The sequence below is a fragment of the Electrophorus electricus genome, chromosome 22 (assembly GCF_041902795.1).
Source record: "Electrophorus electricus isolate QZ-2024a chromosome 22, ASM4190279v1, whole genome shotgun sequence".
In the NCBI taxonomy this organism is placed as follows: Eukaryota; Metazoa; Chordata; class Actinopteri; order Gymnotiformes; family Gymnotidae; genus Electrophorus; species Electrophorus electricus.
The window spans coordinates 13,532,501-13,557,254 of NC_137518.1; the positions used below are offsets into that span (position 1 = coordinate 13,532,501).

A 24,754-nucleotide genomic window follows, 5' to 3' on the forward strand; every position below is an offset into this window, starting at 1 on the left:
ACCAGACATACATTCATTCTGTGGCTCTTTACTCTGCCTCAACCCACTTTTGTGAGATTATAAAACAATATATAAACTACAAAAAATATAGAGTGATGTACAACTATATATAAAATCTTCTGCATGTATAAATATCTCTATATCTATATTTGGGTGCTTGTGTGCGTTTTTGCATGCATGTGTGATTTTGTGCGTGTGTGTGTGCGCGTGTGCATGTGTGTCTGCGTGAGTGTTTGGGCGCGTATGCGTGCATACATGTGTGTGTGTGTGTGTGTGTGTGTGTGTGTGTGTGTGTGTGTGTGTGTGTGCGTGTGTGTTGGCGGTACAGAGGAAGTGTGACCAGTACTGGCCGATTGAGAACAGTGAGGAGTATGGCAGCATCGTGGTGACCCTGAACAGCAGCAAAGTGCAGGCCTGCTACACACTCCGCCGCTTCACGCTCCGCAACACCAAGGTCAAAAAGGCGAGGCCCTTTCGCACACACACGCATAAACACCGGGCTCGATCCACTCTGATCCATTCAAAGTTTGATGCAGCTGAGAGGTAGCTGGTCCAGCCGCGCTTCAGGCTGGAGGTGAACTTTGCAGATAAGCCGATCTCTGGGCAGAGGGCCGGGGAGAGCTCCTGCCCCTGGACGTGTTGGAGCAGGGCCAGGTGGTTCACAAGAGGTTAGCACGTCCTCTGCTCTGTTCTCACGCCGCCGCTGCAGAGGTGTGTGGGCCATGGAGCAAGCCTGAGAAACAAACGAGAAATAGAGCCCCCGCAGACGCACTAGTGCAGCTCTGACAAATGCAGGCAAAGTCTAAAAACAGAATAAACATATAAACGCACGAGTGTTAGAAGATCCAGAATGGTGTGAAACGAAAAAACGCTTTTATATTCTGCTAATTAAACTTCTTCACACTTAAATTGTAAAGAGATATTATAAGGCAAGATTGTGGTGAGGAGTTAAGCAGCTTACTTTAGCGTGCGATTCTCCGGGCGTTCGAGACTGTAACGCTTTGACATTAATCCTCTTTCACAACACGCTCCAAAAGAGTTCAGCCAGCGACTGTAACAAGTGTAGACCTTCACCCCTGACCTCTGATATGCGAGAAAAGAGACAGCTAATCCGATATGCTGTTAGCGCAGTCATATGACAATGTGCATTGTGTTTGGAGAGGTTTGGATGTGGTTTCAGAGAGCAGTTATGGTGTGTGTGGTTGGGCGTGTGTAGTGTCGATGTCGGTGTGTGTGTGTGTGTGTGAGAAAGGGGTGTGTGGGCATGAATTTTAAGGTTCTGAAAAGCCATTTAAATGTTTGTGTTTGTAATTGTTGTAATTGTGTGTGTGTGTGTGTGTGTGTGTGTGTGTGTGTGTGTACAGGGTCAGAAGGGCAGTGTAAAGGGGCGTCAGAGTGAGAGGACTGTGATGCAGTATCACTACACACAATGGCCTGATATGGGCGTTCCTGAGTACACATTACCCGTCCTGACCTTCGTCAGAAAGTCTTCGGATGCACAGACACCGGAGATGGGCCCCATGCTCGTCCACTGCAGGTAAGCATGCGCACACACACTCACACACACACACACACACACACACACACACACACAATATGTACATACAAACATACTCTCCGCCATTTCACTGCGTGTTGTACTGTGTATGACTATGTATGTGACAAATAAACCAAACTTGAAACTTGAAACTTGGTATGCACATAAACTCACACGTACATGCCCACAGAAGGGCCATGGGTACCGTGCAGGCTCTACATACATATAGTGCTTCAGTGTACTTAAAGAAGACTGTGTGTGCGTGTGTGTGCACGTGTGTGCTTGTCTCCGCAGTGCCGGTGTGGGCAGGACAGGAACGTATATTGTGATTGACAGCATGCTGCAGCAGATTAAAGACAAGGGCTCTGTCAACGTGCTGGGTTTTCTGAAACACATACGCACGCAAAGGAATTACCTGGTTCAAACCGAGGTGAGTCACCAGCGCGCACTGTTGGGTGGGTGTGTGAAAGTGTGTATACCGTGGCATTCTGCAGATCGAACAGTCTTTTCACTGTCATGCCCCCCCGTCTCTCTCTCTCTCTCTCTCTCTCTCTCTCTCTCTCTCTCTTTCCTATCTCTCTCTCCTTCTATCTATCTCCTTCTATCTCGCTCTCTCTCTCTCGCTCTCTCTCTCTCTCTCTCTTTCTCTCTCTCTCTAGGAACAGTATGTTTTTATCCACGATGCCTTGCTGGAGGCCATCCTGGGGAAGGAGATGGAGGTGTTGTCCAGCCAGTTGCACAGCTACGTCAACACCATCCTCACCCCGGGGGCCAGCGGCAAGACCAGGCTGGAGAAGCAGTTCAAGGTCAGTACAACCTCTCCCCCTCTCTCCATCTCTCTCTCTCTCTGTCTATCTCTCTCTCTCTCTCTCCATCTCTCTCTCAACCTCTCCATCTCTCTCTCTCTCCCTCTCTCTGTCCCCCTCTCTCTCTCTCTCCATCTCTCTCTCAACCTCTCCATCTCTCTCTCTCTCCCTCTCTCTGTCCATCTCTCTCTCTCTCCATCTCTCTCTCAACCTCTCCATCTCCCTCTCTCTCTCCATCTCTCCCTCTCTCTCCCTCTCCATCTCCCTCTCTCTCTCTCCATCTCTCCTCTCCATCTCTCCCTCTCTCTCTCCCTCTCCATCTCCCTTTCTCCCTCCTTCTCTCTCTCCAATCTCTATCTCTCCCTCTCTCCCATCTCCCTCTCTCATCTTCCTCTTTCCCTCTCTCTCCTTCTCTCTCTCCCTCTCTCTCCCTCCTCTCTCCCTATCTCCCTCTCTCATCTTCCTCTTTCCCTCTCTCCCTCTTTCTCCCTCTCCATATCCATTTCTCTCTATATATCTTTGCCTCTCTTTCTACCTCTCTCCTTCCACATCTTTCTCTCTCTCTCTCTCTCTCTTTCTCTCTCTATGAATATCTCTTTTCCTGTTTCTTTCTCAACCTGTCTCATTGTCTCTTGTTTTCATTTTTCATTTTAAATAATGCTGTACTGGCATACCCACCATACAATTTTGCAAAAGCAGTGCTATTTTGTGCACTCGCTCTCTCTCTCTCTCTCTCTCTCTCTCTCTCTCTCTCTCTCTGTCTTCCTTTCTTTTTGCATTTTTCACATCCTCTCCCCCCCCCCCCCACACACACATACACACACACACATATATAATAAAAATTCAGAATGAAGTTGATATGATTAGGATTGAAGGATGTAGGTGAATTAACAGTTAAAAGGAACAACAAACAACTGCCTCAGGCTTTCATTTCAAATGTCACTGCCGTCGCCAGGGCAACCCCAGTGTGCTGCAGGAGACAGTTTCGGTGAGGGGGGGTTTCTAGAACATGCTTTGACTTTAAGTGGCTCTCATCTCGCTCACCCACAATGCACTGCATCCCCTGGTTGTGTTAGATTGAGAGTGTTCATGCAGAACAGTGGACGCCATTGTGTTTAAGTGCAATTAGCCTTCAGGCTGAAGTTAAAGTTCGTCTCTCTGCTCTCTCATTCCAAGGAAATGTTACACGCACACGCACGCACGCACACACACACACACACACACACGCCCTGACTGTAGACCTCTATTTAATAGTCAGAGTGAGTGATACATGGGAATAAAAACAGCAAATATATGATTTCAGATCTTATCACATATCTCTTATCTTTCTAGTGGATAAGACTATATCTAGATTAGCAAACCTACTAATCTATCTTGGGGGTAAAAAAGGAACAGATCGATATTGCCATAATCAGAAGTAAGTCACAGTTTCATTCTGAACGGGGCTATAAGGTACCTGTGGAGTGTAGCTGCATGGACCAGAACCTGAAGGCCCAAAGCTTAGAACCTCTCTCCAGCATTGAAAAACACAGCACAGTCAGCATGCCGGCCCGTAAGATCATTATATAGAGCAGTTTCAAGAGATTACCTAATCAAGGTCAAGTGTAAAGGTCATTTTTACGTCTCTGACGCTCTGAACTGAAGAATTGGTATTGACTCTTCGGTTAACCTTGATTGGCTCAGGCTCTGATTGGTCTATAGCAGACCAGATGAAGGCTTAATTAGTTGGGGGTCATTTCTTGGTTCATTTGAGGACATGAGTGATTTAATCAGAATCTGCCACACTCACTACGTCCAGAAATGAACAGGGGTTGTCCTCTCAGCGTCTCTGTGTAATGTGTCATCAGTGTGTGGTGGGTTGTGAATCGTGCAGAGATGATGAGATTTTCTGTTTTCTATCCTCTTCCTCCTCTAGCTGGTGACTCAGTGTAACGCCAGGTCTGCTGAGTGCTTCAGCGCACAGAAAGACTGTAACAAGGAAAAGAACCGCAACTCCTCTGTAGTACCATGTGAGTCTCACACACACACACAGGCAGATACAAACGCACACACATGCAAACACACACAAACACATGTACACACACTCACACATATGCTCTCTCTCTCTCTCATACACACACACACATACACAAATATGCTCATACACACATATGCTCACACACACACATACATATACCTGCACATCTACGCACACATACACACACACACACATGCATACATGCTCTCCCTGTCTCACACACATACATGCTCACACACATGCACACACACTGCTTGTGAGTGTTGTGTGACAGCTCAAGTGACTCTTGCGTTTGGAGCGCGCTCTCTCTCTCTCTCTCTCTCTCTCTCTCTCTCTCTCTCTCTCTCTCTCTCACACACACATAAAAACACAAGTCCACATAAAACCCCACCTACTCCCTGAACCAACCACATCTCTCCTCTCGAACACATCCCGCAACCTGATTGGTTGCTCTTCCCTCGCAGCGGAGAGAGCACGTGTGGGATTGGCTCCCTTACCTGGGATGAAAGGCACCGATTACATCAACGCGTCTTACATCATGGTGAGTGCACCTCCGTTCCTGTTAAACATCTTAATTGTTTGTCTTAATAATTATTTCTGAGAAATGTGTTTTACACTGTGCAGTCTAGAGCAGAACAAACGTATACATTTCCTTTTGAATAAGCAGTGACATGGCGTGAGGTTTTAACAAGCTTTATGAATGATTTTTACTTTGGAGGATCTGGAGCCAAAATGCTTTGTGAAAACTATATTAGCCGCTCCTCATATAACTGTTCAGACGTCAGATCAGAACAGTCTGAGTGTGGTTTCCATATTAGTCACTCCTCATAGAGCTGATCAGTGGTCAGATCAGAAAAGTCTGAGTGTGGTTTCTCTATTAGTCACTCCTAATAGAACTGATCAGTGGTCAGTCTGAGTGTGGTTTCTTTCTTTTCTGGGACCACACAGGGCTACTACCGCAGCAATGAGTTCATCATTACCCAGCATCCCTTGCCCCACACCACTAAAGACTTCTGGAGGATGATCTGGGACCACAACGCTCAAATCATCGTCATGCTTCCAGATAACCAGGGCCTGGTGGGTAACGGAGTCCTGAGTCAGAACACATGCGGGGCCACAGTATAACATCACAAAGTCCTAGTGCAAGGTGTAGTGTGGGCAGGCTTGAGGTGTAGTGTGGGCAGGCTTGAGGTGTAGTGTGGGCAGGCTCGGGGTGTGGTGTGGGCGGGCGCTTTCATTCTTAATTTACTTCTTTCTCCCTTTTTCTATTTTGTTACATTCATTATCGTTCTCTATTTATTCTCCCCTTAATAGCAAGTTCTCAAATGCTTAAAGATTTTCTCATTTCACTTTCTCTCAATCTCTATTCTCTCTCTCTCTGTCTGTCTCTGTGTGTGTGTCTCTCTCTCTCTCTGTCTCTTCCCCCACTTTCTCTCTCTCTCTCTCTCCCTCCCTTTCTCTGTCTCTCCTCCCCCCTGTCTCTCTCTCTCCCCCTGTCTCTCTCTCTTTCTCTCTCTCTCTCTCTGTCTCTCTCTCTCTCTCTCTCTCTCTCTCTCTCTCTCTCTCTGTCTCTCTCTCTCTCTTTCTCTCTCTGCAGGCTGAGGATGAGTTTGTGTACTGGCCAAGTCGAGAGGAAGCCATGAACTGTGAGGCCTTTACTGTCACGCTTATTAGCAAAGACAGACTTTGCCTGTCCAACGAGGAACAGATCATCATCCATGACTTTATCCTGGAGGCCACGCAGGTGTGTGTGTGTGTGTGAGAGAGAGAGAGAGAGAGAGAGAGAGAGAGAGAGAGAGAGAGAGAGAGAGAGAGAGAGAGAGAGAGAGAGAGAGAGAGAGAGAGAGAGAGAGAGAGAGAGAGAGAGAGAGAGAGAGAGAGAGAGAGAGAGAGAGAGGATCCAGTTTGAATAATTTATAACACCCTATGACTACATTTTCACTGAAACAGACAAATGCAGAAGTGTCCAGGTGAAGAACGGTGTTCATTTCTGTGTGTGGCTCTCCCTGTTTCTCAGGATGACTATGTCTTGGAGGTGCGTCATTTCCAATGTCCGAAATGGCCCAACCCTGATGCTCCGATCAGTAGCACCTTCGAACTCATCAACATCATCAAAGAAGAAGCCATGACCCGTGACGGCCCCACCATAGTGCACGACGAGTGAGTTCTGACCCCAGACCAGCCGCGGCCTGCCTCTGCCTGTACTACCCAGTGGGGCTTGGCTGGTGGGGACTGGTCCTACATCAGCACACGCAGCTGCCCACTGACCTAGTTTAGCCAAACCACTTCTGGTTGGTGTGCACTGCAGTGCGTAGTTCAGCGAGGGTTAGCCGGGGTTACCGCCTCGTCTCCCAGACCAGGTGGCAGGGAAACTGAGGCGCTCAGAACCTCTGCCCCGGAGGCTGTGGGGGGGGGGGGTCTCCGGGGGTTGAGGTTGGGAAACGGAAGTGTTGGATAAATGACAGATGATCCCTATGAGTAAGCCTCATACATTCTGATCCTTTGAATTTGAGTTTCCAAAGTGGCAGAGATTTAAAAAAAAACAAATGACCGTAAAAACACCCGTTTTTATGAAGAGAGAGCCTCTGCGATTCTCAAAGCCTAGGGGACACAAGGCCTCAACAAACAAAGATCCCAGAGGCGGTTGTTTTTTAACCCAGCAAGCCTCATTTTACTGATAATCGAGTGCCTATTATTAGTAAATATGCCTTTAATTAAGGCAACAATCTTCCCTGAACCCCTTAGCGCTGATACCATAGTAACAATGAAGCCCATAAAAAGCTTAATTAGTCGTTTTGTCTTTAACAGATGTGAGAAGCAGTTTTTCATTTCCATAATGAATACAGATGAAGTGAGACCAGCATTGTGCTATTGTCAGGATGGTAAAGCCGTGTGCTATTAAAGGTCCCCATTATGTCTAATCGGATCACAGTACCTTCAGGTGCCGTACGCTGGAAATTTATATAACGGGAATGCTGGCTATAAGAGTTCACAGTTTGTGCCATCACCGCAGGTGTGTGTGTGTGTGTATGTTTGTTGCCTTAAAGGGAGATGGGCACTTTGCCTTTTCCATTTCCACTGGGTCCTAAAAATGTCCGTTTACTGGCAGTGCTGTGCAGGGCTTGCCCCTAATGCATAATAGGTGATAGTTTTGTTTTGGTTCATTTTGAATTGATTGTTGGCTGCTGTAACAGATTGTGTGTGTGTGTGTGTGTGTGTGTGTGTGTGTGTGTGTGTGTGTGTGTGTGTGTGTGTGTGCGTGTGCGTGTGTGTGCGTGTGCGTGTGTGTGCGTGTGTGCGTGTGTGTGCGTGTGCGCGCGCGTGTGTGTGCGTGTGCGTGCGTGTGTGTGTGTGCGCGCGTGTGTGCGTGTGTGTGTGTGCGTGTGTGCGCGTGTGTGCGTGTGTGTGTGCGCGTGTGCGTGTGTGTGTGCGTTCGTGCGTGCGTGTGTCTCCCCCTGCTGGCCGGCAGGTACGGTGCGGTATCTGCAGGTATGTTCTGTGCCCTCACCACTCTGAGTCAGCAGCTGGAGAATGAGAATGCTGTCGGTGTGTATCAGGTGGCCAAAATGATCAACCTCACGAGACCCGGCGTCTTCACTGACATCGTAAGCAGCGCCGTCCTGCGTCCCGAGCCTTCAAGATGTACTCCAGCCAGAAATGATAACGCTAATAAAAATGAATGGGAAGTAATAGGTGCCAGGTTGTGCTAACGGGCTCCGTCCTCTTTGTTAATGGAAAAACATCCCTTCTCCTGCATTAGCAGTTCTGGGTGAAGTTTTCCTCTTTTCAATTTTTTTTTATCATCCCACATCTTTATCAAAATGTAAGTAGTGTAAACCTTATGCAGAACACCTTAGTTTAGTATTAATGCATAAAATAAACTATGCATAATGAACATTTGGCATCTCTAAGTTTAATTATTCATATATGTTAAATCAGTATTAGAATAATACATGTTTTGGGTTTTAGAGCTCTTATGGCTCATGTGTTCCTTTCCCACACATTGAAAATTCCCAAATTTCTCCGTAGAGGTGTGGCGCTACAGCCAGGCTCTGCCCACCTCATGTCCAGGATATGCTGGCGCCGGCTCTGTGACCACCATGTCCCCCTGTCCTGTGTCCACCTGCCCCTCTGTGTTTCCCAGGAGCAGTACCAGTATCTGTACAAGGCTATGCTGAGTCTGGTGAACACTAAGGAAAATGGAGCCAGCCCCGTCTTGCTGGACAGGAACGGCAGCATGTCCCTGTCTGAGGAGTCAGACCCCGCCGAGAGCATGGAGTCCCTCGTTTGAGGATCCAAGGCAGACGAAACGAGGCACTTAACCTGCTTTGTAAAACTTCAAGGACTAAGAGACTTTTTCTGAGGCCTTTTTTGCCAGAACTCTTGGTTAAACGAATAACCTGATTACTTTTTTACACTGATAAAAAGTTTTTGATATTTATTTTTTTTCCCGCCATTTTATGTCTTAATGTCCTACTGAACATTTGCACCTATGATTTTGAGTTCATGACAACAGAACAAAATACACTTCTGTCTAGTTTGCACTATGAAAATATCAGTGTTACTGCCTGTTTCGGTCTTACTCTCTCTATCTATCTCTCTCTCTCTCTCTCTCTCTTTCTGTCTGTCTTTCCTTCACTACACCCATGCTTTGACATTCCACTGTAAGGCTAAATTCATCAGCAGCAGGAATAATTGCAAAACGATGAAGGGTAATAACTCCTCCAGCCTCATAGTTCATCACGTACCCAAAATCTAAATTCCTTAAGCTCACAAACAGCAGGTCATTAGCATGTGAAGTCTACAAGCAATATGGATTCGTGTGCTTATTTCTGAGTTCTACGTCCCAAAAATTTCATTATGCATTTAGCCTGTTTGACTCATATTTCTCTTTCTACAGGTGATATTAAAACAGCTACTGTGAACTGTTGTTATTATTATTATTATTATTATTATTATTATTATTATTATTCACATTATGCTTTTAATATATATGAATACATCGTATCTCATTATAACTTGTGGTTTTGTAAATGTAAACCGTCACAAGCAACTGGTCCCTTGTAGACTTGGTTGAGTAATTCTCACTTGCCAGGAGCAGCCGTTGCTCTCTCTAGCGCCCCCTGCTGGGATTGATTCCTTTATTACGCAAGCTGCTGCTCTATAACCTGGTATGGACGGAATGAAGCGGTGGGTCATTTTCGCGTTGCCTAACCTCTGGTACCGGCTGGCGGGTTTGCTTGACGTCCCACTCCCAGTCTTTCGCCGCAGTCTCCGATAGCTTACTTGGTCTCCCTGTATCATCACGAGTATCGGTGTGTGTGGTGGTGTGTTTTTTTTGTTTTTTTTTCCTACAGCCCGATCTCATCTCCGCCGGTGTATGATGTAAGAGTGTGTCATGTTTGGTGCTGACCAGTTCTCCCGAACACTTCTAAAGCGCTTGAAGGGCAAAAAATGCAGACTGTGTCCAGTGCCGGCTGTTTCCAGCGCGGCTCCTGGGTCGACTGGCTTTCTCAGAGACGCCTGCATCCTTCGATCTCCATGATGCACTCACTTTTCTCATATGTCACGAGCGCCAGGACAGCCGCTCTCGTGCCGCATCGACCAATGGCCTTGTTAACAGACATGTCGCACCCGACCACCGCACGAGGGACCTTTGATTTGTCAAAAGTTTTACCAAAGACTCCAGCTCTTCATTCATTCATTTCCAGTAGAAAAACCGTATAAGAACGCGTGACCATGTCAGCTAATGCAAATTAGTGTTGTTTTTTTCTTGTTTTTTCTTTTAATTGTGTGTGTGTTTGTTTGTTTGTCTGTCAGGGAAGTTTTTATTTCATGAAGCTAAAAACATGAATTCCCAAGCCGATAGTTTGTTTTTTTTTTGATCATTTGGCCGATAGCAAACTTTGATCATTTGGCACTTACGCTCCTTGTACGGTTCTATGAAAATGCGTTTTGTTCAAAGAGCGTCGCGTTTTTGATTTGCAGGGAACGATGCGGATTCGTGGAGGGTGTGGAAACGTTTCTACTTTTTGTGATGGATCCGCAAATTCCAGAGTTTGATGCCACAAGCTTGAAGTGATGGAGAGAAGCACTGATACTGGTTCATTTTCGTGCCCTTAGTTTCTTTCTTTCTTTTTTAAAAAGAGGAATTAAAAGAAAAACCGAAAAAAAACGGAGGCTGAAAAATGAACTTGCAGCTCCCGGACGTTTCCGCTGGCGCACAGCTGTCCTTTTCCGCACGATCCACCTTCAGCCTGAGCCTTCAAGATACGCGTATATGCTGCATTTAAACACAGACGTTAATATCTTGAGCTTCTCTTGGTTATCCTTTGAATGTACATATATATTTTTTTTAATTTACCAACCAATTCTATAAACCCTGCGTGGTGTATGATCATGATTATTTTCACTTAAAGGTGTTTTTTTCCCTTTAACTTTCAGCTCCCCGAATATTTTGTGTGCGGGAATTAAAGGTGTCAAAAGACGGGGGACCCAGGTCCATTCACAGAGTGACTGATATCACATTCCTAATAGAGCCCACGTCATCCATCCCGCAAGGCAGTGATTGTGATATTCTCATCATTTTGTGTATTGCTTTTGTTTTCATTTCTTTAAAAGAGAATATGAGGTTTTTGGGGGGTTTTTTGTGGGGGGGGTCTGATTCCGAATTCCGTTGTGAGAAGCCACTGACTAAGTTCCTTCCATTGACTTTGATTGAAGTAGATTGGTGTCAATCTCACATCGTCTTTTTGTAATCTGGAATAACACAAAACGAAAGAAAAGTTTTCTTGTTTTGTTGAAAGCTATATCAAAGCATTCTATTATAGTGTTATTTAATATGTAAATTGTATTGCTATACATAAAATAAAATATGGGTTTTGATGTACTTTAAGCAAATCCATGCAGTCTGCGTTGTGCCAGTCTGTTAATTTTGAAATTTTGGTTACCTGAACTAAACCATGATGATCTGGTATAAGACCTACTTTTCAAGACCACTAACATATGGAATTTGCTGTGACATATTTCACAACACTACACCTGCAATCTTTCCTTTCACAAATTCGAATACGAGGTTTTGCACTGCCCCCTTGTGGTAATGTTTTTAATCGTTCCCTCTCGTTTGCTGGGCTAGGTTGGCAAGCGTCCTTTTTATGGGGTTTTAAATATTTTTATTTATCACAGAGTGCAATAGAGGCGATTTCGAAAACAACATCCATCTGTTTTTTTTTGGGGGGGGGGGGGGTTGAATAGCAGGTCATCATATTTACAAACAAATAAGGGCAGTAATTCTTAAGGAATAAAAACATAAAATAATCCATATACCAAGAGTCGGAGGGGGAAACACATTCGCAATCTCACTGTACACATTCAGCAATTTAAGTCCTAATTTGATATAAGCGAAACGCAAAGCAACCACGTAATTATGATACTGAGCAAAGAGTGAGACGAATGTTGGTCGTTTCTTACTCCATTCACATTTGTGCATGCTAAATTTGGACACATGAAAAACAATATTAATGAAAAACAAATATCCGTAAGGTCATTAGAATTATTTAGAAAAAAAACCGCATCATACCGAAATCCAGGTAAATTGGAGCAAAATTTGGAAAAACATTTTTCCCATATCTGTCCAAAATGTTTCATATTCACAAGACAATAAATAACTATTGAGTGGTTTCACATTGTAAATGACAAAAAGTTACTAGAAGTATTTTCAAAACCAAATAATAATTAATAGGAGAAATGGACGACAGAATGTTGACGTGAGTTTCCTGTGGGAGGGACTGGGAGTTGGAAGTAGGCTTACAGCCTAACAGCTTTGGCCCACATACTGGGTCCTTCGCTGATATAACAAAAGTCTCTGTTGAAAACCGTAAATACTGTTTCATTTATAGCCCTCCACGAGGTGTTACATCCTAAACTCAGGCAAGCTTCCTTCTGACGCGAAAGAATGAGTTTTGGAACGAGTGTGGGTGAAACATGCCACCTGGCTGCATAAGGCTGCTTTGTTACATCTCTCGTGGGTGTTACACTTCTAATGTGTTGTAGACTAGCTGGTCTACTAAATAAAATACTACTAAATAAAATACTTTCTGATGATTGAGGAAGATGACTAGGACGGGACATCTAATGCCTACAGAATGAGATGCTCCCACATAATCTTGTTGGATATTGTGCTAGGCCTTTTGAAAGGTTTATACAGAATTTAATAAACTTAGAGACATTAGCTCGATTCTGTTTCGCTCTAGACATTGTCATTTTGGTTGAAATCTACTTGTTTCTAACCTTCAGAAAGTTTGCGTGAACTTGACAGTATAATGTGAGCATGTCGAGTCCAAGGTGCGTCAAAGCGACCGTGCGATAGTTCGGTATATCGGTATATCTCGATGCAAACTAGGGGCCCTGGACTTACTGCGCATGCGCACGCTTTAAGTCGTGACCGCGTAGTTGTTGGAGACATTTGAAAACGGCTGAAGTTCTCCGCCGGGCATTAGAGCGCTTATACGAGACTCACTGGGTAAGACGAACGCAAAAGAAATATAACGTTCAAAAACACATTGTCTTAAATGTCTATCGTTTGTGTACTTTGATAATATTGGCCCTTAGACAAGCCGTTAGCTTGAATTCCATTGAGAAGCTCTGTCGCGATCTATCTAACGTTAGCGCTTCATTACCAGCTAAGCTAATATTAGTATGCGAAACTATTAAGACCTTAAACGTAGCTCCTAAAGACGAGCTACGTCAGTTAGCTGACTATTGTAGCAGATGTAGTTAACCTTTCTGCTGCATTGCACTGTATTACTTGTTTTTAGAATAAGGGTCACAGTTTAGCCAGATCACTAGCCACGTAGCTAAACTAATATAGCATAGCGGTTAGCAGCGTGCTCGGCTAGCCTAGCTGGCTAGCACACCTGGCAACAGTTGGTGCTGTGTGCTCAGTGTCCTCATAAGAGGGTAGAAATGCCGTGTCGTGCTACCCAGCTCGCTAATATCGCCATAACGCACGACTAACTACCCACCCAGCCGGTTGGTGTCTTCACATTTCACAGTTGGGTACCTAGCTGACCGACTAGCCGCCCCGATGGCCTGCACGGCCGTGGGTGTGAGGTTTCTAACGTGAGGGGGATGTTCGCTGGGCGGCTTGTTTCTCCAATAACCTCGCTAGCTTGTGTCAGACCTTTTTGTCTTTTTTTGCCGTCAGTCAACCTTTACTTCAGCTAACGATGCATAAAGACGATCAAGTCCGTGACTGTGTAACGTGGACGGTTTCGTCTTTACACGTCGAAATTGACAACGGCGCTGCCTCTGAAGTTGTATAGGCGTTAGCTTTGCATGCTTTTTAAATGGCGACACTGGTGCTAGCAACTCAAAATCCATCATTTTGGATCATTATTACAATCCATTACAATCGCAAGGTCCACCTTAAATTAGCCGTTAATTGGTGTACAACCGGATGAGTAGTTTTCTTAATTGGTACACTGTATTCCAGATTGTTACCTCTATTTTGTGAAACATTCTACCTTTTTTTTGAAGTCTAGCTACCATGGAGCTAAATGACGCCAACCTCCATACTCTGACTGAGTACTTGCAGAAAACACTAAGCCCGGATCCCCTCGTCAGACGGCCAGGTATGATTCTTGTGACGTCGCGTTACCTTTCTCTGATGCGTTTACCTCCTAGGTCAGTGCATCGTTTGCACCTGATGCATCTGACTCCTCTTTTGCAGCTGAGAAGTTTCTAGAATCGGTGGAGGGGAATCAGAACTACCCTATTTTGCTGCTCACTGCACTGGAGAAATCCCAGGACGACGTTATCCGTGTGTGCGCTGCAGTCACCTTCAAGAATTACATAAAGAGGAACTGGCGTATAGTGAGTCTGGGCTTTACGATTCCTGTTTTGTAAATAGAAAGAAAATGAAGGGCGTCTTCCCTTCCTTCATCGTACGTCATGTCTGTACTCTCTCTGCTTTAGGTTGAAGATGAACCAAACAAAATTTCAGACCCTGACCGGACAGCTGTCAAAGCCAACATTGTAAATTTGATGCTGACCAGTCCAGAGCAAATACAGAAACAGGTATCAGCTGTACACTACAGGCAGATGTACTCCTCAAGACAGATACACAGACCTGACTAACCACCCTGTTGTGGGGGTGGGGGGTAGTTTGCACTCATATAGTACAGTTAAATACAAAAAATTACTTAAATTGTAACTTGGCAAAAAGATATTTAAGTGGATTAGGTAGGTAAGTGCATCACCATTCTGAGTGTTACATGGTGTGTAGTTTACAATATTTACGTCAAACAGATGGTACTGTAGAACATGGTAGATACATGCATGCATACATACATGTGTTTTGGATGCCTGCTTGCTTTATTGTGGGAAATCAACATCTCATTCCTCCAAAGCTCTACTAACTAAAGATTTGTAAGTGTGTATATATGGGTGGATCTATTTTACAAAGATGTTATTGGTATAAAACACTATAGTATGATGGTCTGATAATTGTGGTTGTTATAGATTGAGTAGATATAGATTTGTTCCTGTTTCTCATAGCTCAGCGACGCCATTAGTATCATTGGCAGAGAAGACTTCCCTCAGAAGTGGCCTGACCTGCTGACTGAAATGGTGACGCGCTTCCAGAGCGGAGACTTCCACATCATCAATGGCGTGCTCCGCACTGCTCACTCGCTTTTTAAAAGGTATCCCTGCAATTGTCTTTGATTGATGTTTGGTTATTTTTGAGCTGCTTGCTAAAAAGGTGGGAAAACAATGGGAAAGCTTGGTTATGGCTCAGGGAGTCTCATATTCCAGCTTCTCTTCTGATGGCATTGGCCGGTTAGTCCTATAATTGGAGTGTCCAGTCCAGGATTTTGTTTCCCAGCTCCTCATACACCTGAACCAGGTAATTGTGGGCTGCAGAGTTCCTGATTACCTGGCTAAGGTGTGTTGGGGCTTTGAGCAGAACAGAGACCTAGTTGGACTGGTGTTCTGAGGACTGCACTGAACCGGAGTCATTTCCAGAGGTCCTGCCTCTGCTGAGATGGAGCTTACATGTGTTTTGCACTTGTAGGCATCAGCAGTGATCCCTGTATTGCAGCAGTATTCTAGTTCGGTGGTGTCTTGGACTCTTAACTTGCTGTACTGGTTAGGATGTATTCTAAATGTAAATGACAAAGCATTTTTGTAAGTCACTCTGGATAAGAGCGTCTGCTAAATGCCATAAATGTAAAATAATTGCTGACATGAGTCATTTTGGACAGTAGCATCCATCAGTCTCTCTCTCTCTCAGGTATCGGCATGAATTCAAGTCCAATGAGCTGTGGATGGAGATCAAACTGGTGCTGGATACTTTCGCTCAGCCGCTGACTGAGCTCTTCAAGGTAAAGGCTGCCAGCCCTCGTTTTTTTTTTTAGATTAGCCAAGGTAGGGTACAGATCAGGGTTAGCTCTGATCAAGTGGAGGACCAAGGACACACACTCTCCCTCCCTCTCCACTCACAGGCCACGATTGACCTGTGTCAAACTCACGCCACAGACATCAATGCCCTGAAGGTCCTCTTCTCCTCCCTCACGCTCATTTCCAAGCTTTTTTACAGTCTCAACTTCCAGGTACGGCGTCCTTTTCATACATTAATTGTTTAGTTTCCTTCAAAGTGGCCTGATGCAGGACCTGTAATTGTAAAGTTTAGATGTTCCTTGACTGTTTTTAAGTATCACCTAATAGCTGCGTGTGTGTGCTCGTCCTCATGTGTCTTTCTCTGCACTTTGTCCAGGATCTTCCAGAGTTCTTTGAGGACAATATGGAGACTTGGATGACACATTTCCACAATTTGTTAACCTTGGATAACAAGCTTTTACAGACTGAAGTGAGCGCACTGTTGTTTTCATTCCGTCACTGAAAGACCTCCCCTGGTCACGACAAGGCTAGGGTTTACCCTTCGTGCTAATGCAACAGGAAGTTTATACTGCAGACATTTAATCCAAAAAGCGGTTAAATGCTCGATCTTCGTTCAGCTCTCCATTGCTCTTCGTCACAGGATGAGGAGGAGGCAGGCCTCCTGGAGTTGCTGAAGTCTCAGATCTGCGACAACGCTGCACTCTACGCCCAGAAGTACGACGAAGAGTTCCAGCCCTACCTTCCACGCTTCGTCACGGCCATCTGGAACCTGCTGGTCACCACAGGGCAGGAGGTGAAATATGACCTGGTGAGTGAGTGGCCGTTCTCGCTGTCTAATCTTTAGAGAAGCCAAGCCGAGGTGTGCCGAAGGCTCACAGATTTCACCCAAGAATGCTTGTTGGATACTTGGATGACCTGTTCATTGGAATGGATCCACGGTGGCGAAATGGTCTGTCTGGATTACACAGGTGTGCCCACTTCTCCTAAAACTGAAGTGGAGATGGTCCGAGATGCAGGCGTGGAGTCAGGGTCACTCTGCATGTGGTGTCGTCCTCCTGCTCCTGCTGAAATGTTCTGAATGAGTGAACTGCTCTCGTGGGTTTGTCTTTGGGTTTTCACAGCTAGTGAGCAACGCCATTCAGTTCCTGGCATCCGTGTGTGAGAGGCCGCACTACAAGCATCTGTTCGAAGACCAGAACACGCTCACCAGCATCTGCGAGAAGGTCATCGTCCCCAACATGGAGTTCAGAAGTACGTGCGCAGTTTCAGAGCCACTTTATTTTTCTTAAGAGCCTCTGACTTGGAACTGGTTCTTCATAGTTGTTTTTGTTTACGTCATCTTTTTTTGCGCAGTGTGGCTTTTAGCGCGTTTTGTTACGCATCCGTTGCAGGTGCGGATGAAGAAGCGTTTGAGGATAACTCTGAAGAGTATATTATAAGAGACCTTGAAGGATCAGGTACCGTCTGTTCCAGTTTAGTTCCTAATTTGTCCAATGAGAGGTTTTGTTGTCGAGCACCACTTTGAGTCATAATTTAGAGAAGGTGGGGACACAGTTGTCTAAAGCCTTGGGTCTTTGCTTTTAAAATGTTGCTGCTGATTCTGTTTGTTTGGTTTTTCCTTTTGTTGTGTCTCATCACGTTGTTCCTCCTATTCTACCCCTCCCACCATGGCAGATATCGACACCAGACGAAGGGCAGCGTGCGACCTGGTCCGAGGCCTCTGCAGGTTCTTCGAGGGTCCGGTGACGGCCATCTTCTCCGGCTATGTGAACTCCATGCTGAATGAGTACGCCAAGAACCCCGCTGCAAACTGGAAGCATAAAGACTCCGCCATCTACCTAGTCACGTCACTGGCCTCCAAGGCTCAGACGCAGAAGGTCAGGACATGTCCTCTCCCCTTTGACCCAGGCCTCATGCCGTTTTACACAGAGCCGGCCAACTGTGCTGCTCCTTATTGCGTCTTCATGAGGGGGGGAAAAAACCTCTACTTGATTCGTTGCTCAATTCTCTTATGCAGCACGGCATAACGCAGGCCAATGAGCTCGTAAACCTGACAGAGTTCTTTGTGAGCCACATTCTGCCGGACCTGAGGTCTCCCAGCGGTAAGAGAGGTCGTCTCGCACCAGATATATCTCTGCCGGCGTTGTGGGGTGAAGTAAGATTGGTATTCCCTTTTACAGTGAACGAGTTTCCAGTCCTGAAAGCAGATGCTGTCAAGTACGTCATGACCTTCAGAAGCCAGGTACCCTTCCCTGCGTGTTCCACTCCGAAAGAGGAGTCCGCCACGTTTTCTCTTTCGCCTCTCCTGCGAGATGCCCTGCGTGCCAAATTCTCGCCATGGCAGTGATCGCTAGAAAGATCGGCCAGGCGGCGTTGAGTGTTGCCGTGGTCTCTCGAATAAGCAGGTGTTCTCTGTGCAATGCCACTCACCCTGGTCTCTGTCTGCCACCTTGACGTGCTGCCCACAGCTTCCCAAGGAGCAGCTGCTGGAGACGGTGCCCCTGCTCGTGGCTCACCTGCGGGCGGAGAGCACGGTTCAGCACACTTACACCGCCCATGCCCTGGAGCGCCTCTTCACCATGAGGGGACCCAACAACTCCACCCTGTGAGCCCATGTGCCTTCCTCTGTCCTCTGTAGAGACGTTGCCAAGCTCAGGAGCCGCCCCCGCCCCCCCCCGCAGCGCGCAGCTAGAACTTGTACAGCTACTGATGGTGGTGGTTTGTCAGACATTTGATGTTATTCGCTAAACAGAAAATTAGAGTGAGTTTTCCCCTTTTTACGTGTTCAGGTTTTCTGCTACAGAGATTGCCCCTTTCACTGAACAGCTCCTCAACAACCTGTTCAATGCTCTGGCAATACCAGGCTCATCTGAGAATGAGTACATCATGAAAGGTGGCACCGCCTCCTCACATACCGAACTGTCACTCCACCACTACTGATTGATTGATTGATTGATTGATTTTTTTATTTTTATTTTTTTTGTCTTGCACTAAAATTATTCACCTTCGCTTTGTCGCTGTTTTTTTCTGTTTGTCTGCGCAGCCATCATGCGGAGCTTCTCCCTGCTGCAGGAAACCATCGTGCCCTACATCCCAACCCTGATTGGCCAGCTCACACACAAGCTCCTCCTAGTTAGCAAGGTGAGCCAATCGCATGTCTCCGGTCCCTCCAGTGCTCTGAAGGAGCCCGGACGTTGGACATACCAAGGCCGCCCAAATTAGAAGGTGCAGTTGATTTGGTTTCAGGGAGCACCATGTCCAGTCTGACAGTCCCTGTCTCCAGGTGTGGCAGTGGACACACAGGCAGGACGCATATAAACAGCCGGCCATTAAAGGGGACGCTTCCCAAGAAGGACTCGGTCCTAAAGGCAGGACGGGACATGATTTGAGAACTGTTTTTTTAATAATTAAAAGCGTTTATTTAAAAAAACAATTGTCATTCATTCTCTTTTACATACCTGTAAAGTGAATGACAACCAGATGAGTGGAATGATGTTACAGTAGAAAGACTCGCCTGTTTTGTGTGCGTAAAATCCTCTGATGTGATTTAAAATCAAAGGTTTGCTTGAGCAACATGAGGGTTGTGCTGACGCGTCCGTGTTCCCTTCTGCAGAACCCCAGCAAGCCCCATTTCAACCACTACCTGTTTGAGTCCCTGTGCTTGTCCATCCGGATCACGTGCAAGGCCAACCCAGCCAGCGTGCTCAGCTTCGAGGAAGCCCTTTTTCCTGTCTTCACCGAGATCCTCCAGAGTGATGTGCAGGGTGGGTGGAGTCTGGGGTCTGGCACACACTACGTCCACATAACCTTACTGCAAGTCTCTGGTTTACACTTCACACTCGTTAGGAGAGTAAGGTTAGCCAGGTTTGTGTATTTGGATATATTTAATACATTTATGCAAGGCAAAATAGATATTTTGGGAATTGCCTTTCCCAGTTCTTGAAGTTAAAATACAGTTGTTTGGGCTTGGTAGCTTTGGTTCGACCAAAATGAACCCTGGTGCAATTTGCTTTGTTAGTATGGTTTGTTGGGACTGGAGTTTTTAACCTATGGTGCCAAGGATCTGTCAAGGCAGTCACAAATAATGCGACTTTAATCTAAAGTCACTCGCATGAAAATAAAACAGTGAAATCGTTTTGCTGATGATCTAAAGCAATTCAATATTGTCCCACTAGAGGGCGGTAGGATGTCGTGTTGTAGAACAGGAACATTGGATTGTTGTCTCCATGACTATCTAGAGTTCCAGGAAAAATGTACAATACTACGCGTGTATTAAAAAAAAATTCCCAGCGCTCATTAAACTCTGTAATCCATCTTGCCAGCTCTGAGTGTTCAGCTGGTCAGAAACATGCCCCGTTCCACACACCCAGCACCACAAACATGTTTAGCTCAGCATAGTACATACAGTATGTCCTAGTTATTGTCACATACCAAGTATACTTCATATAAGTGGTTCAGTCAGGATGTAACGTATCCGTATGACTCGTTTACATCTTTTGGTTAGATAGTAAATGATGTGACTGTGTGAACACTAAACAATAGTGCATCATCTACTGTTGTGGTCCACATCACGGAAACTGAAATATAAACACAGCTTAAAACTTATGTCTACGTGGACCCAAGGGCTTTGGGCAATCAGTATTGTGCGCACACACACACAGTGACAGCCCTGGTTTCATGTTAGAATTTTCAGTGTTTATGAAATTGGTTCATATTCGGTCTGGAGTTCCGGTATAAATATGTATATCTCTCTCTCTCTCTCTATCTCTCTTTCCCCCCCAGAGTTTGTGCCATACGTGTTCCAGGTGATGTCTCTCCTACTGGAGATCCACACCAGCTCCATCCCCTCCTCCTACATGGCCCTCTTCCCCCACCTGCTTCAACCCGTGCTGTGGGAGCGCACGGGCAACATCCCACCACTGGTGCGACTGCTACAGGCCTACCTGGAGAAGGGCGGGACCACCATCGCCGGCTCCGCCCCGGACAAGATTGTGAGTGGCCGCGTGAGCAGGGTCCGTGTGTGTGTGCGTGGGGTGTGTTGGGACTCCAGGTGTTCAGACTAAAGCTGCTACATTCGATGTTAGTAGTAGTAGTAGTAGTATGGTGTGTGTGTGTGTGTGTGTGTGTGTGTGTGTGTGTGTGTGTGAGACGGGGGGGTCGGGTCTTTACAGCTAACTTCTACCAGATCTGAAGGTGTCCGCAACCTCAGTATAAACCTTTCTCCAAATCCCCTCCCTGTCCCTCCTTCAACCGCACACACTGCTGTACTCCTCCGGTAGTGGGGTTTTCTGGGCATTGTGGTGCTGTGACCCTCTGCGTTTGGCCTCATCTCTGCTATACTTTTCCAGCCCGGCCTGCTCGGAGTGTTCCAGAAGCTCATTGCCTCCAAGGCCAACGACCACCAGGGCTTCTACCTGCTCAACAGCGTTGTGGAGCACATGCCGCCGTGAGTGAGCGTCAAGGAACTCATTGCTTCCTTTATTTTTCAGCTTGACTCATTCTGGCATTGCTCTGTAACTGTTTGTTGTTTGATTTTGTTTTAGTGAATCCATTGGTCAGTATAGGAAGCAGATCTTTATCTTGCTCTTCCAGAGACTTCAGAGCTCCAAGACGACCAAGTTCATTAAAAGTACGTGAAAAGAAGGAAGCTCTTAAGTTGTTTTAGGAAGACGACCTGGCCTGTTGGCAGCGCAGCAGTTTCCCATGATAGGGAAGTGAAGCGTGCTGTATACTGAAACTGGCTGACCCTGAAGTCCTTCATCTGCTCTTTCTGCAGGTTTCTTAGTCTTCGTGAACCTCTATTGTGTGAAATATGGGGCAATCGCCTTGCAGGAGATATTTGATGACATCCAGCCAAAGTAAGTGTAAACATGTTTTAGTACAAGTTTTAAATGACTTGGTAAAGTTTGTATTGTCAAGCACTTGTTCCCTAATGAAGCAGTAGAGTGTATTTGTGTTTCTTTCATGGAGTTTGAGATGTGTGTTAGTCCTGGTGGTGGTTATATTAGCTGGTAACTAGTTGCCGGGTGGGGTTCCCTGTTTCGATGGCAGGATGTTTGGCATGGTTCTGGAGAAGATCGTGATCCCAGAGGTGCAGAAAGTGTCCGGGCAGGTGGAGAAGAAGATCTGTGCCGTGGGCATCACAAAGATCCTCACCGAGTGCCCAGCGATGATGGACACGGAGTACACCAAGCTGTGGTAAGAGAACGGTCCACACCTGCGTCCTCCTTGGCACCCGCCAATGGTGCCGCATTCGATAGGCTTCGCCTTACAGCTCGACTCTCAACCGTTCAACCCGCTCCTCTTCCTCCACAAGGCCTCTGGTGCTGCAGGCTCTCATCGGTCTGTTTGAACTGCCGGAAGACGACAGCATTCCAGATGACGAGCACTTCATCGATATCGAGGACACGCCCGGATACCAGACGGCGTTCTCTCAGCTGGCCTTCGCCGGCAAGAAGGAGCATGATCCGATCGGAGACGCCGTCAGCAACCCCAAAATACTGCTGGCCCAGTCTTTACATAAACTCTCCACAGCCTGCCCTGGAAGGGTAAGCACATGAGAGGATGGTTGTGGCAGGAGGTTAAGTACTCCACTACAGTGAGTGCAGATGTTCTCTACTGTGGGTGTAGTAACTAACTAACTAAAGCTTTGTTATTAAGTTGTTGAACATGCGTGCGACTTGGAGTTTCTTTTTCCGGAAGGTGCCCTCAATGCTGAGCACGAGTCTGAACGCCGAGGCTCTCCAGTTCCTGCAGGGCTATCTCCAGGCAGCATCAGTGCAGCTCGTCTAAAGGGGGCACTCGCGTTTTCTCTTGGGGTGGTGCTGGAGGCCCTCTTCCTGGAGACTGTCCGCATGCTGCGGGGGAACGGGGATTTGCTGTCGAGATTGGGACTGACGTACCCGGAACTTCACCAACCAACAGACGACCCGTTGACTTGATCTCTCACACACAAGTGACCACAGAGTTGCCCGATGTTATGCAGTAATCCGTATAACGGAATTTTTAAGGAAATGGATTTCCTTCATTTTAAAGTGGGGGAAAATGAGAGGAGAATAGCAAAGTTGACCTACATGGAAGGGTTGTCAGTTAGGTGGCCAGTATTCAGCTGCCACTGTGCTCAGTTGAGTTTGAGCCAATGCTGCTTCTGCACTCTGATTTTCGAGCTAGCGCTTTGATATAACTTCTTGAATCTGTTCTTGGTCTACTGGCACTTAATCCAAGCAAAAGAAACCTCCATTACCTGTGTTGACGACAGTATTTTGGAGCAAAAATGACACACCGGACAAACATTCGACAGCTTGAGTTGGCGGACATTTGGTATCACAAAGGAAGGGGAAGCGTTTTGGTTTTCTTTTTTCTGTACTAGTTTTACTGTATGAGGGCTGATGTCCTAAAAGCAGACGCCCCTCCAAGCCTCACGCCCGCGGTCCTCCCCTCCTCCCTTGTTGCATGTATCAGTGTGTTGTCTTTGTCTGGTCTTACTTTTAAGGCTTTGTCTAATTGTTAATAAAGAGAGGCACTTCTATACATTCTCTGTGTAATGTTGAGGAGGCAGAGCAGAATACGGGGACGGGTTGAGTAACATCCACCACTAGACACACATAAGCGTACGGTAATGACACAACAAGGATCAGGTGAGAAACACAAGCAGTCGTGACCATGCAAACACAAACGCACACACACAAAGACTTCGTATCTTGACACAATCCCTTCATAAACGTAGAGCCCCATGACTTTAGGTATAGGCGCAGGCGCTCCGAGGCTGTGGTCTTTAGGTAAGGGAGAGTCCTGGTGAGACGATGACGCTGCCTGACAGAGCGAGATACTTTGGGCGGAGCCTTGGTTTGTTCCTTGGGTTGATGTGTCAATCCTTGGACACTCATTGAGGCCCTTGGAGTCTTCGAGGGAGAGGGGCCATATCGTGACACCGGTGAGCCTTTGAGTGTCTGAGCATTTCATATATCCTGAGACCCAGTGAAAAAAAAAAAAAAAGTATTTAAATTTAGGGTTTTTGTGATTTTCTGTCTCTTAAGAGTAAGACAAACATCTTACAATTCACAGTTTTTCAAAATTAATATTATTCTTAATTTAACAGCATGTCCACTGTAGAGGACGTCAGGATAATTTTAATGGGAAAAAAGCTTTTCTCTATTTTTGACATTCCAGCTATACAGGTGATATTAGACCAGATGCATAGTGAACTCTTTCACAGTCTGTATTGACATATTTCAGTGAAACAAAAATCATATTTCATTCTGTTTCTTTAAAATTTCTTGTTTGTCTTTTTTATTTTATACAATATAAAAACATAGTTAAACATCAGTAACTAATCAATATTTCACTTACCTTTTCTCTTTCCATAAAATGTACTTGTTTGTATGGAAGCCATTTCATAGTGACAGAAAAAACAAGTTTTGGGAATTTCCCACCACATACCTTGTAAAATGACAGAAGTAAAAACACACTGTCACTACAGAGGACACACATGGCGGTGTTTCGGGAGGATATAGCCATCAAGAGCCCATTTTCCTCAAATCTGGAGCTTTTCTCCAAAACCTGTCGGCATCAATAAGCAACTTCCGCGTTAACCGCCGTTAAAACCCAGGCGCTTTCTGCACCGCCAGGTATACTCCATTCCTGCACCACAACATGAAGACCACTTTGGCTGTGTGCGTTTGCCTAATCTGTAAGTTTGATCGCTTTTCAATACCGTGTGAAATCTTCACTGTCAAGTTATGTTTAGCCATGAGTAGGCAGTTTTGTGTTGTCTTGTGCTTTGACGGCTACCGTCGTTCAACACGTTATTATTTTCTCAGTTCGTGTGCTCGTCTTTCACTGTGGTGGAAGCTATTGTGGGCGAACCGGTAGTTCTTCCATGTGCCATCGTCTGCCATGGCGATAATAACTGGAGCAGGTTCATTCCTGACACAACCACAGTTGCTCGCTGCGTCAGCGGGACGTGCAGGATCGGCGCTGATTTTAAGGAAAGAT

The 24,754-nt window shown here is 45.9% G+C and overlaps 2 protein-coding genes across 7 annotated transcripts in view; both read left to right on the forward strand.

Annotated features, from left to right (window-relative positions):
• The window catches only part of ptprga (protein tyrosine phosphatase receptor type Ga), a 201,662-nt gene extending 190,398 nt beyond the window's left edge, over positions 1–11,264 (forward strand). For 3 of the 5 annotated variants that reach the window (XM_035520277.2, XM_081705149.1, XM_081705150.1), the window contains 11 exons: positions 329–463; positions 1,365–1,537; positions 1,832–1,967; positions 2,197–2,343; positions 4,259–4,352; positions 4,825–4,901; positions 5,309–5,437; positions 5,958–6,104; positions 6,378–6,520; positions 7,830–7,965; positions 8,505–11,264. In XM_035520277.2, the coding sequence (XP_035376170.1) occupies positions 329–463; positions 1,365–1,537; positions 1,832–1,967; positions 2,197–2,343; positions 4,259–4,352; positions 4,825–4,901; positions 5,309–5,437; positions 5,958–6,104; positions 6,378–6,520; positions 7,830–7,965; positions 8,505–8,651 (1,464 nt within the window). In that variant the 3' untranslated portion in view covers positions 8,652–11,264. The remainder of the gene's footprint in view (positions 1–328; positions 464–1,364; positions 1,538–1,831; positions 1,968–2,196; positions 2,344–4,258; positions 4,353–4,824; positions 4,902–5,308; positions 5,438–5,957; positions 6,105–6,377; positions 6,521–7,829; positions 7,966–8,504) is intronic. The other 2 variants (XR_014119319.1, XM_035520278.2) reach the window with 2 other exon arrangements.
• A 1,527-nt stretch (positions 11,265–12,791) lies between these two features.
• Positions 12,792–23,288, forward strand: cse1l (CSE1 chromosome segregation 1-like (yeast)). 2 transcript variants are annotated; one of them, XM_026996487.2, is made up of 25 exons: positions 12,792–12,881; positions 13,898–13,992; positions 14,091–14,233; positions 14,336–14,437; positions 14,918–15,063; positions 15,654–15,744; positions 15,865–15,972; positions 16,137–16,229; positions 16,401–16,568; positions 16,882–17,011; positions 17,152–17,217; positions 17,435–17,637; positions 17,778–17,862; positions 17,941–18,002; positions 18,229–18,365; positions 18,550–18,653; positions 18,804–18,901; positions 19,374–19,524; positions 20,543–20,751; positions 21,109–21,206; positions 21,304–21,389; positions 21,537–21,618; positions 21,812–21,958; positions 22,077–22,308; positions 22,463–23,288. In XM_026996487.2, exons 2-25 carry the CDS (start codon positions 13,908–13,910, stop codon positions 22,550–22,552), a joined length of 2,916 nt encoding a protein of 971 aa, XP_026852288.2. In that variant the 5' UTR covers positions 12,792–12,881; positions 13,898–13,907; the 3' UTR covers positions 22,553–23,288. The 2 variants fall into 2 exon arrangements, with proteins under 2 accessions (XP_026852288.2, XP_026852289.2); XM_026996488.2 differs by having other exon boundaries at positions 13,903–13,992.
• Positions 23,289–24,754: the final 1,466 nt, after the last annotated feature.

Excerpts from the sequence above, each read along its gene's own strand:
- cse1l (XM_026996487.2), top strand. The coding sequence starts at position 13,908 with ATGGAGCTAAATGACGCCAACCTCCATACTCTGACTGAGTACTTGCAG. Across the intron at positions 17,012-17,151 it reads CCCCAACATGGAGTTCAGAA|GTGCGGATGAAGAAGCGTTT; the intron begins GTACGTGCGCAG and ends CATCCGTTGCAG. Across the intron at positions 17,863-17,940 it reads GGACCTGAGGTCTCCCAGCG|TGAACGAGTTTCCAGTCCTG; the intron begins GTAAGAGAGGTC and ends TCCCTTTTACAG.